General features: G+C 36.8%; 1 protein-coding gene across 2 annotated transcripts in view; it reads right to left on the minus strand.

The window, feature by feature from the left end:
* Positions 1-13,105, minus strand: part of LOC113063851 (calcium/calmodulin-dependent protein kinase type II subunit alpha) — a 47,792-nt gene that overhangs the window by 2,369 nt on the left and 32,318 nt on the right. Inside the window, exons 14-18 of one of the 2 annotated variants that reach the window (XM_026234244.1) lie at positions 10,265-10,297; positions 9,897-9,945; positions 9,503-9,578; positions 8,493-8,587; positions 5,373-5,614 (exon numbers count right to left, since the gene is read on the minus strand). In XM_026234244.1, the coding sequence (XP_026090029.1) occupies positions 5,382-5,614; positions 8,493-8,587; positions 9,503-9,578; positions 9,897-9,945; positions 10,265-10,297 (486 nt within the window). In that variant the 3' untranslated portion in view covers positions 5,373-5,381. The remainder of the gene's footprint in view (positions 1-5,372; positions 5,615-8,492; positions 8,588-9,502; positions 9,579-9,896; positions 9,946-10,264; positions 10,298-13,105) is intronic. The other variant, XM_026234245.1, reaches the window with a different exon arrangement.

Genomic DNA, 13,105 nt, shown 5'->3' on the forward strand with positions numbered 1-13,105 from the left:
CAGTGTTTGTTCAATGTCTGACTAGGGGCGAGACGTAGGCTGATGACGCCATCGTTTCAGAAAATATATGGAATCGCTGTCTACACAAAAACTCAAGGGTTTCACTCTCCCAAAACGCCGGATCCGTGTGGACGGAACACCTATTTGATACAAAATTTTTGTGTATACAGCTAAATGTGTCTCCGTGTGGACGGGGCCTAAAAATTTAAATTTATTTACAAAAATAATTCACAAACATGTTAGAAAATTCTGGTCCTGGAGGGTCACTGTCCTGCAGCATTTAGCTCCATGCTTGATTAAACACTTCCCTGTCATTTTCAAGAAATCCCTATAGGGTCTGGTTTCAAACACTCTCAGACACACAAGTGACGTCACTTGTGATTTTAATTAATTAATTAATTAACATCAGTGTTGGGCAAGTTACTTTTAAAAAGTAATTAGTTACAGTTACTAGTTACTTCTTCCAAAAAGTAACTAAATTAGTAACTCAGTTACAAATTTTTAAAGTAACTAGTTACTTATGAAAGTAACTATTGCGTTACTTTCAAGTAAAATTACATTTTAAATGCTCAAACGTGACCCCACCTCTACCCCTCTTTAAAGGAACTTAAAATACATGTGCATGTTCAATTATTTATGATAAATCTGAATATTATAATGAAATGGACACTTAATACAATACATTATTAACAGAAACATGAAACATTGTACACACATCTAAAAAAAAAAGTTGCTGTGGGACAAAGTGAGACTAGCCTCCAATCAAATGGCATGTATGTAGATATTATGTTTATATAGTGGATCAATGCAAATAACACGATAGATGTTTGGGAACTTTTGATATTTCCTTTTATTGTTTCTTTAATTTCTTGAAGGAAAAAGTAATGTATATACTTCCATTTAGAGAAGGCTACTTTTGGATTATTTGGGCTCGTCGCCATACCTGTCTCTCGTTGACTGACTGGCTTGTGTTGTTCGTTGTGTGTCCTGTCCTGTCCGATGATGGGTCGTTCGCGAATGAGCGTTAGTGATGATGGATCGACTCGTTCGCGAATGAGCTTTTGATGAGTCGTTCGCGATTCGCGAATAAGCCAGAGCCGGCTTTTTTAGTTGAACTTCGGGAGCTGGCTCGCATATCTGAAGAGCCAACTCTATTTTTTCAAATTTAGCCTATAGAAATTAAATAATTATGTAATAAAAATTGAAATATTATAGTCAAAGTCATTTAAAGAGCTGTTTGTGAGCCAAAGAGCCGGCTCTTTTCAGTGAGCTGAGTCAAAAGAGCCGAATTCCCATCACTACTATGCGTGCTTTCGAAAACCCGCCCAACTCTACCTCTGATTGGCTTACAATGAAATTTTACTCTACCTCAGCCAATCGTCAGCATTTATGCGCTTGTCTCGTGCTCTGCCCACTAACCAAGGAAGAACAGTAAAAAAAAGTATTTGCCTCTCGCTCAGAGATCTAGTTGGTCTGATGAAAAAAAAAAACAGCTTCATCATCAGTTATAGTAACGCGCCGCATTTTTTGGCAGTAACGGTAACGGCGTTATTAAGATGAGAAGAGTAATCAATTAGATTACTCGTTACTGGAAAAAGTAATGCCGTTAGTAACGCCGTTATTTATAACGCCGTTATTCCCATCACTGATTAACATTTATTTTATTTTAATCTCTCAACATTTTTCAACATTATCGATTTGGTCAAGACAATAATGTTTAAACGATTAAACGATTAAAAGTAATTTAGTACTATAAGTCACCTGTAGGAGAAAAAGACAAGACCCACAAATCTGTGGCCACAGAACAACAGAATATGAATGCAATTCGCAAAGCCTGTCGTAAAGCGGTTTCCTCCCGTAGAAAACCATTAACACTTAAAATGGCTTAAAGGGGACATTAGATGCCCATTTTCAATAAGTTGGTATGATTCTTTAGGGTCTGCAAGATACGTGATGGCGCAGTGGATACGATGCATGCCATTGGTCGGAGAGACCTGGGTTTGAATCCACTGGTTGACACCAATGTGTCCCTGAGCAAGACACTTAAATTCTAGTTGCTCCAGAGGTGTGCGACCTCTGACATAAGTCACTTTGGATAAAAGCCTCAGCTAACTGAATAAATGTAATGTAAAACAACACCCGTTATACCTTGTCAAAAACAGCTCTGTTCACAAGGACCGGTTTCAGTGCATTTCTCTTTAAATGATAATGAGTCACTGTTCATCCCGCCCCCTTCTTTTGGTTTCTGTGTATTCGGTGGTGCATTGCTATTAAAAATCTTAACTAATCCACTGCGTGCTATGTCTCTATGTTGGGAAAAAAATGAAGACTCTTATGTTCACGTTTAAATCCATTTATAAAACGCCTGCATAGTTTACGAGAAATTGGCGGACAGCGTGCAACTAACTGAGGGCAGAAATATGCTGATACAGGACAGTCTGTCAGCTTTATGATTGATATAAAAAAGGAGATAATTGATTTTTCTGTGGTTTGTACCTTCTATTAAAGTGGATTTAATCTAGTCTCTTAACAACTGTGGGTAAATAACTGGTAAGCTGTAAATGGTATTTTAGAACCTTTTAAGAGTAAATAGTTTTTGGCAAAAATTTTTTTTACTATTTTTGGAAAGTCACGTCTCTGTCTTTAATCCCATCCGAACCAGCAGGTCTTTCATATTATTTTAATTTCTTTTGGTTTAATTCTTCTTTTGGGTTTAGCCTATTTTCCTGGGTGAAGAAATTACCCAGGTGGCGTAGTCGTTTTTTTTTTTTTTTTGATTTTAAAAACTTTACTATGTGGGAAGAATTGCATAACACTGCCCAAATGTTAACACAAAGAAACAAGGCAACTTATTCTCTCTGTTGTCTCTGTGTTTCAATGTGAAAGCGAAACTACCTGTTTGGCCTTCCAAAAGAGGACAAGACTAGAAGTCAGTGGTTTAGTTGTATTTCAACACTGTTCCAGAAAAGTCCAAACCAAACATTCAGATGTGTGCTAAGCATGTTATGGAGGATGAGGACTGTTTCCTGAACTAGTAGCCTGCAATGCGTCTGTGGCACAAATGCTAATTTTGTAAAGCTGGGCAGTTCAAACATTGCAAGGACAGTCTTTCGCTTCTGACTCACAGCCTGTAAGTACATCATTTATATTTAAATAATTTGCCAATGTTGATTCAAATGCGAGTTTTGAGCAGTAGAAAAGGCTTGTTTGTTGATTCTCAGATCACAAATGCAGACATGGTTTTGTTTATGCAGCGTGATACACAACGCAATGCTTAAAAACACAGTATAAATCATTATAATCAGTAATTATGTCCCCACTGGATGCAACAAATGCCTTATTTGTAATGGGTTTTATTGGTTCCTCTTCAGGAACTCAAGCTGCGTCAAATGCGCTTTGGGGAACGCGCCCAGCGTGAGCGACTCTGAATATCATTTGTAATCAGTCCAATGGAAGAGCGTGACGTCACAGGCGGGGTGACGTAAGCGACCAGGAAGCTATAAGAGCACATGCCGCACAGCTGGCATCAGCTTCGCGTCTTTCAGCAAGCGCTCTGTGTGTGAATGTCAGTTGTTTGTCTTGTGAGTCTTATTAACTGTTGTCTGTCCAGTTAGAGATCCTAGACATGCCTAAGAGCAAGGCGAAAGTTAAGCATTCTGATGGCGATTCCAAATCGCGTTATAGGTTGTGTTTTCCTCCCTGTCCGCAATATATAATGGGTGGGGATACACACAGCCTGTGCCTGGTTTGCCTGGGTTCGAAGCACGCTGAGTCGGCTCTCGAGGGGGGGCGACTGCCCGCACTGTGAGCGTATGTCGGTGCGGCTGCTTCGTTCCCGGAGGGCCCTCTTCGAGGAGGGGGCCTTCGCCAGCGTTCCCCGCGGTGCTGGTCCCGCTTCTGCCAAGGCAGACTGGCGGATGCGCTCGTGGGGTTCACAAGTGGATTTGGTGGAGGTAATGGAGACAGGCCATTCCCTATCTCCTTCCACTTCCGCCAGATCCGGCACCCAATCCCTAGAGTCGGAAGCATGCTCAGCGGTTCCTTCCACTCAGGGAGAGGGGTCGACACTCCGCCTCTCTTCCTCCGAGGAGGTTAATTTTTCTATTCTTTGCCCGCCTCTACATGCCCTCATCTGACTATTATGGAAATGTGGTGGGGATGGGAGAGCACGGTTACAGAGCGATGCCCCAGGTAGAACAGACGCTCGCGAGCTATATGTCCCCCGGCGCGCGTCTCTGAAGGCCCCGGCATTGCCCTCAAAGCCACTCAGAACAACATCGGCTTTGGTGGGCAAAGGGTATGTTATCTTTCGACTGGAATAGACTCCCACCAGAATTAAATGATACAAAACGTCACTGTGGTTTTTCTAAAACTTTTCAAACTTTTTTTTTTTGTTTTTAAGGGATTTTAGTGTTAAAAATGTTGTATTCACGTAGCACTATACGATTCTTTTCTTTAAATATCAATCTGTCCCGGGAGAGGGACTATGCATGAAAATTAGCCACCTCAGATAAATCTTTCACATTTTACTGTACATTAATTATGTATCATTAATGTGTACTGTCCCAGATTAAATAAATACACCTTTTATTGGTCAGCCAAAATTAATTTTTTACTATGATAAAGTACAGATAAAAATAAAAAAAGTTTTTACTTTTTTTTTTTAATTTTTTATCTGACTTTACTAAAATTGAACTCAAAGTACAGTTTGTCAGAACTCTGACAGGAGAGGGTAAATGTTTTTCAGGAGAGTGCAACACAGAGAGCACAATAATCTTTATCCTATTTTTTCTTCTTCATTACCGTGTGCCCTTAGTGGGAACACATTTGTATGTTCACAAATTGCACTGAATGGTTAATTCACAAATTGGACTGGTCTTTGTGTAGCTGTTCTCACTGAATTCTTCATGTCTGAGTTAAATGATTCTCAGAGCTCGAGTGTGTAGAAGATCTGTTTGATAGCATGAACTATAAGTAGCTAAGGGCAAAGATTTGCATTGTATATGTTACTGTAAAATTGTAGCAAACTGCTATGTAAGGTTTTGAACTTAAGCTTAGCAGTATGTATGTCCAAATGGACCTGTAGAGGTTTGGCAGTGGTTGTGTTTGAGTGAGAAAATAATTCATGTCATTTGAAATATCTTAAATGCTTTTTGTACTGAAAAAAAAAAAAAAATCTACAGTTTAGCTGACACTGTATGAAGAGTTTTGAAAAAAGTAAATTACAAAATACTGTCATCTTAAAGTTTTAAAAAAAAAAATAATATAAAGTTTTAAGAAATATGGTTACATTTATTACTTGTTTAATCTGTCTCTGCATACATCATATTTGTGCATAATAATAAATGATCATTCATTTTTCGATTTATTACCTGAGTCTCTTATTTAGTGATGGCAGATGGAGAGCCTGAGCGATGGAAGTGGACTATCTGCCACTTGCCGTCTTTACGATACCAGATCCGTGTCTCCTCTGACTGGGCAGTGCATGGCATTCCATTTGTGTCCAGATACTGCGTGATACGAATGTAGGCAATGCAGGCGGCGTCCTCGCCGATCAGGTGGATATGAGGGTTCAGAATGGTGGTGTGAACCGGCTTGCTGTTCTTTGACCACACTGTCAAAAAAATTTATAAAACACAAAATTCACATTTTCACAAATATTTAGGTTGCTAGAGAGGTGTTGCAATCCTAGCAGACAGGGAAGGTCTGGCATGGTTCTCTTAATGTAAGGAGCAAACGTCCTTGCAGTAACGTTAACAGAGCATTTGTTCACCATTAGCGGGTCTTGAATAATGTTCTCATAATGTTAGCACAAAACATCATTAACTCTTTACCCACCATTGATGTCATCTTTTAGAAGACAACGTTTTCGTTTGTGTTTTCACTGTTATACACTCGGGGGCACTATAACACACCTCCTGAACGAGTACAAAACCTCCCGAACAAAAACACACATGGATTTATGCTTTGATAATCGTACTGAATATATTATAATGTCGATAAAAAAATAATACTTTAAGCTAGAATAAAGCACATTATTTTTGTTTAAAAGTATAGGCTCTGATCTTTATTTTGGTGTTTTGCATATTCAAATATTCACACAGCAAAATATACTGTAGGCCATCACATTTTTGTGAAAATCATCAAAATCGCTGGCGGTGGCTGGCAAATTAAAAAAAAAAAAAAATGCTTGTGGGGAAAGAGTTAATTAAACACTTTTTTAATAAAATTTTTATCTAATGTTTTTTAAATGGTGCACTATTTACTACTTATTTCGAAAAACAATTCAAAGTAATGTTCCAATAATGTTTGCAAAATGAACAAAAATTGAACATTCTGATAATGTTTCCTCTTACATTCAGATAACCTAGAAAAAAAAAAGTTTTTAAAGCATTTGAAGAAAAAAAAATTATGGGAACATCAGCAAAAGATTCTTAGAATACATTTTTATTATTTGGGATAGTGGTACAATGCGCTACCTTTCAACGCAGAACTTTGATGTGTGAAAAGATTGAAAAAATACAGCTTGCCTAAAAGGACTCTGAAGTCATCTTCCATTAACCAGACAAATTACCAGTACACAGATAAAAAGGTTATTGAAGAGCTTTTTACAAGAAAACAACGGTATTACAGTCTTGTTACTTCAAAATATCTATAGGTCAATGATTAAATGTTACTTGCATTTTATTTTTAATTAATTGATGTTTATTAACGTTTTCTAAGTGAAAATTATTTCTACTGCAATTTTTTTCAGCATGTTTTCCATTAACTCTAAAACTACAGAATCATCAGCACAATAATAAAAAAGGCAGATGCTAAAACAAAATGCAATAAATAATTGAATACAATACAATTTAATGCAGTAAAAAATAGTGAAAAAAAGAAACTCCTACACATTAACTGCACACTGAGCTTTATTATTTATATATTTTTTTTACTTTTCTAAGAGTGCATAACAGTCATTTATGTTAGTTATAATAAATGTCTATTTTAAAAAAAAATGTGTAATTTAACAAATATCTTTGGTTTAGATGTGGTGAGTTTAATCTAAGAAATAAATGGCTACTATGACTCAACAAATGGTGATGCATTATGGCAGAGTGGGGTAAAAAGAGCCATTTTTTTATAATGTAGTCCTTAAGATGAGGGAAAATGAGGCCAATGAAATTATCTACAATTATTTCAGGAAACATTTTTAATGATCAGAACGCATCTACAGTATGACAAAGGGTTCTAAAATATGGCTTATTAAAAAAAGTGTTCCCATGGATCAATTTACCCCAGGTTAGGGGTAAGTTTACCCGAGTCAAAGGGTAAGCCGCAGCATCTGACTGTTAACTGAGCATCTGACTGAATCTGATTCAAACCCATGTGAAATTTTAAACCGTGTTCGTACAGATAAAACAAAGTTAAATTCTATGACTTTCAAGGACTTTTCAAGTGCTCCTTTTTTGTTTTCAGGGACTAAAATCGAAAAGATCTCAATTATCAAGCCATATATTATTATCTTTCAAATTCTAATAAATAAACTAAAAAAACAATGGTACAAATAAAATTCAGCACATGCAAATCATGCAATGACCGTGGCAACTTAAACATTTGAAAGGATACTATGGCAAAGTTATCGCTTTCCTTATTCAAACTAATTTTTTTTTGTTTATTTATTTTTTATTTTTTTCATGGATCGGGCCTAAATGATCGACCTGAAGAATAAAAGCTATAACATACACTTGGAAAATTATGAGCTACATCACACATGGACACAAGGGGTATGACAAAACACTAGAATGTGGCAATATTTGAATACTATTTTTAAGAAATTATTTGCATTTTAATCACAAAATACAAAACATTGCAGATGTAATTTGAAGTGTTTTAACTAATCTAGGGCTGTAACTAAAGATTATTTTGGTGATCAGGTAATCAAGTGATTATTTTGACAATTGAGTAATCAGATTTTTTTTGTAGGCTAATAAAAATGGACTCTCAAGTGGAAAAATAGGCTTCAATATGACTTATTTACCAGCTGTGTAATATCACATTAAAGTACCAGTTTATACTTCAGAGATTTCACTTAACCTCAGTGCCTTATGGTCGGATAAATTAAAATGCTGGCTCAATTTACCCCACAGCATTGTCTTACCAATTTAGGATTATATTTCGCTAAATGGTTTGCATGGTTTAATATGTCCAAAATACAAGGTCGCAGTCAAAGTGTACAGTTGCCAAGATACAGGGGGTGGGTATTTTTGTACTTTGAACAAACTGATTCTAAATCTTTGTCTGGATGTCACAATTAAACCACATAACATTCTGCTTTGACAAATTAGAAACACCACATATTATGGATCAGACAATATGCACTATTTGAATCACAGCAGGCATGTAAACCATGCATGCTCTTTTTCAATCAGCATGATAAAAATCTTGAGGTAAAATTGAACTAGGCAGAATGTTTCTGATTTAGAATACAGGTACAAGTTGCATCTTACAGTTTTCAAAGTAGAAGCGATGGAAATCCAGCCCCTCTACCAGGTTTCCCAGGGCCTCAGGCTCAAACGCTGTAACACTGGGATCACACATCTTCCTGCACACAAACATAGTATATCATATTTAATGTAGTCTTGACATTAACTAATTTGTCTTCAAATACCTTGACATGTTGTTTTCCAGAGATAAATTCTTTATTGCATTCCAGGATGGTGATATATACATGCTTTAATCGTATTATTGATCCTAGGAAATATGAATTCTTATGATGATAACTGGTTGAGGAGCTCTTTAAAATGTCATTTTATAATCAGCCTATAGGAGACACCAGCATTCAGATTGAGAGGAGAAGCCGAAATGAACAAGCTTCCTATGAGGAATATCTGGAATGATAACTCGTTCCCTGATAGACATGACAGGAGGCCATCTGCTCCATCTGCAAGTTTTATGACAGCGTCATCTACTGTTCAAAAGACTGTTTGTCCTAAAATCACAATGGCTCAATGGATTTCTTGGATCATGCTGAATCAGATCATTATAATGACTATCAGCCATTTAGTCACTTCACCATTAACTTGGTGTGCAAAACATCTATTGAAGTAATGCCTGTTCATACAAAGAACAATAACAATATCTGCATCCACACATAACATTCTGTTTATTATAAGCAGGCACTGCAGTTATGTTGTCTGCTGCTTTAAATGCTTGAACTCTTTATACGTAGGTTGGCTGTCAATGTTTTTATCACTCATCAGCTGGAAAACAATTGCTCTGAAAATGATTCCAATAATATAATGCCTGTCTGTCATTATTTGTGTAATCGTTGTGGTGTGGACTCCCCTATTCTCATATAACAAGAACAATTAGTAAAAGTTATCATCCTTGAACAGGCCTTTACAGATGATAAAGCAAAAAAGTGTCAAAACCGTCGCCAGTCCACTACAGTACATTCATATTTAGCAAATGTGGGAGGTGAAAGACTGGATGAAAATAAAATGGTCCCCAAACTCACGTGTAATTCTCAAAATCTCCATTGCTGATGGCTTCAATGAGTTGCTCAGTTACTTTGATGATTTCTTGCTTCCTTGCTGCAAAGCAGAGAGATACACATTTAATACTTTTTAGATACACATAGACTGGTAGATTTGACTATACAGTTGTCACTTTTAATTCTCATTTTCTTTGAGAATCACTTATACTGTTAAATAATTAATTGTGTAACAAATAATGGTAAATAAAAATAACATCAGAATGAACCGTTCTGTGCTCTGTGTAAATGAACAGCACATTTTCCTCCCTTTAATTCAGATGAACACAGTGTTGACAGGGAGCTACTGCTAAGTTGTGTCAGAAACTGGAGTAAATGTGAAGTGCTCTGAATCCCTAGCATCAGAAATCAGTCTCACCTCTAGTGTCCTCATCCTCAATTGTGGTGTTGGTACTTTCTGATGATTCCTACAAATGACACATTGAGATTCAGGATTTGTATTGTTAGTTTCAAAGCCAAGATCACAGAAAGCGTGATCAGAGTTGACCGGCTATTTTCTCCTGTGCCTTTGAGAAAGAAAGAATTGGTGAAAATCAGAGGACTTTAAGTCAGCAGTTTCGGTCCTGCAACAATAAAGGAGTCAGATTTCTATCAACTTTACAAATGTGATGTAACATCAACAACAGCAAAAAGAAAGTCCAGCTCCATGGCAGCCATGTTTTACTCATTGTTGGGTTGCCAGTTTGTGGCAGATTGTCAACAGGATGGAGCCTGTTTCACACTCACCATCAGCTGGGTGCTGGAACTGGACTTCCTTTTCTAGAAGAAAAATGAGAAGAGGTTAGACAGGAACAAACATTGTGAGATGGACAGAGGGCGATGAGAGGAACAGCTGGGATTCTGAACACTGTATGTGCTGTGGAAGAGTTCCTGCATCAACAGTCTACAGTCCTTCTCAAATACAATCCTCCTTAAATTTTGTGTTTTATTCCTTGCCTGGCTTATAAGACTTCAGAAAGCACTTATTGTACAAACCTACCTGTCTCAAGAAAAACTAGTTTCACAGTAGTTTACTGACCACCGATCGAGACTAATCAGATCAGTAATTCTGGAGATTTTCAGTGACTAATGACTTATATTTCAGTCTGTTCCGGGGATGATTGTATGGATTTAAATACTTAATATAGCACAAGCTGTATGGAGAATTTATATAATTATACATTTTGCAAGAACTATACCAATATTTATCCCAAATATTACAATTTCCAGCATGTGAAATCAACATCTACTGCAGTATATTCCATGTTATACATTGTATTAAATGATTTTGATGTTATTGTTGGTGTTAGTTTCTTGCTTAATAAGCAACGAGTCTGAGTGGTTATAATTCTTTCTTTGATCTTCTGCTATGTCCATTTAATTACATTTGATTTGTTTACTGCGAGTCTGATATTTGAAGTTCTCAATCAGTTTCAGTGTTTGTGCTTAAAGGGGGGGTGAAATGCTATTTCATGAGTTTTTTACACTGTTAAAGAGTTGGATTCCCATGCTAAACATGGACAAAGTTTCAAAAATTAAGTTGTACGTTTGAAGGAGTATTTCTGTTCCAAAAATACTCCTTCCGGTTTGTCACAAGTTTTGGAAAGTTTTTTTCGAGTATGGCTCTGTGTGACGTTAGATGGAGCCGAATTTCCTTATATGGGCCCTGAAGCACGTCTGCCGGAAGAGCGCGCGCTCCCGTATAGCAGAGCACTGAGAGCACAGACATTCACTGATCAGAGGCAGAGCGAGAGCGTCGCGAAATGTCACAAAAGGAGTGTGTTTTTGGTTGCCAGGGCGAGACAACCCTGCACAGATTACCAAAAGAGAAACAGCATTAAGGGACCAGTGGATGGAGTTTATTTTTACAGAGCATCAATGGAGTTGTGCAAGTGTTTGTGTTTGTTCCCTGCATTTCGAAGATGCTTGTTTTACAAACAAGGCCCAGTTTGACGCCGGATTTGCACATCGTTTATTTCTTAAGGATGATGCAATCCCAACGAAAAAGGGTCACAATCGTGTGTTGGAACCGCAGACGGTGAGTAAAACTGCTTCAAATATCTCTGTGTTGTTAACTTAGCTATCGGCGTGTAAGCACATCAAGTAAACAACATGTGATGTTGTCATCAAACTGCACTTTCCACATGTACAGCTTAAAAAAAAAAAAAAAAAAAAAGACGACAAAGTGGAACTTTCCAAAACCGCTAAGCAAATATATACAGTTTCAGTACATACCACATAGAGACTGATTGCTGATGCTGCTCTTGTTAAATTTCAGCCTCTGGATCTGATTCTGGATCATAAATATACGCTGAATCTGACTGTAAGCCATGGTTTGTTTTGGTTGGTTTTGTCCTCACGGTGTCACAGCTTCCAAACGCTCTCAACGCAAAAGCCTACTGGCGCTCGTGATTCTTTAGCTCCGCCCACACGTCACGCCTCCAGGCGGTCGTGTTTTTCCGGGAAAAATCGGTACAGACTATCTTTCTCTTATGAATATAATAAAACTTAATAATATAAAAAGACTTTTTGGAGTTATGAAGGATTCAGTACTACTCTATAGGTACTCAAGATTAACAAGATATTGAGTGAAAACGATCATTTTACCCCCCCTTTAATAAAATTATTATTTGTCAGAAAAAGCTCAGTAGCATGCGCACAGAAAGCAGCTTCAGACAGTGAGCCAGTAGCGTGAGAAGCGCAGTGAGTTCTTTTTGACGCGGTTTTATACAGTCTATGACAAAAACACAGACAATTATGCCAAAATGCCCGTTTTTGTTACAGTTTGAGTTAGACAGTCCTAAATGACCGTAAAGAGTTGGGAGAAAACCGGAAGTGGATCAGATCAGGCTTTAAAGAGACAGTGCTGCTTTTAAAGTGAAACATGCTGCAGTCCGTCGATGATGTAAATCACAAAAGAAAAAGAGCAAGCACTCACTCACTGATTAACTTTTGTAGCTTATATATGTCTATGCATTTATATCATATTTTGTTAAATTTTGCTAAAGAAAATTGTTCCAAATGAAGTAACAGTAAAATTGTTGGTTCTCTGAGCAACACGCAACAACGTTTACTTACTGAATGAATCCATGTTTCTGAAAGAATCAAGTGAGCTAATGATTCACGTGCCATTCATAAAGACGTTCACTTGCTTAATTTGTAAACTAATCAAATGTTTGAACGAATCGGTTGAATGAATGACTCGTTTATTAAGTCTGTGACTTGCGGCTACCTAGTGGTAGTTTAAGTTTCATAATTTTTTATAAAATCATTTAATATTAAAATATTCATTAAAACATTGACATTTATTATCATTATTTATACAATGCTGAATCAAAACATTTCTTTCTAAAGTTACTTTTTGTAATGCATATTCAATGCTTTACTCATCTAAAACAATAATTACTATTTTTTGGAGGGCAATTTCCCAGCCAAAATTGATGTGCAATTAATTTAATTAACTGGCACATCATGTAATTAATTAGAAAAATATAATTTTGATCACTTGACAGACCTTAATATAACATAATATACAAAATAAAGTTTGCAGTGTGCAAATTATAGACTTAAATTCAAACAGGATCAATT

The sequence above is a fragment of the Carassius auratus genome, chromosome 46 (genome assembly GCF_003368295.1).
Source record: "Carassius auratus strain Wakin chromosome 46, ASM336829v1, whole genome shotgun sequence".
In the NCBI taxonomy this organism is placed as follows: Eukaryota; Metazoa; Chordata; class Actinopteri; order Cypriniformes; family Cyprinidae; genus Carassius; species Carassius auratus.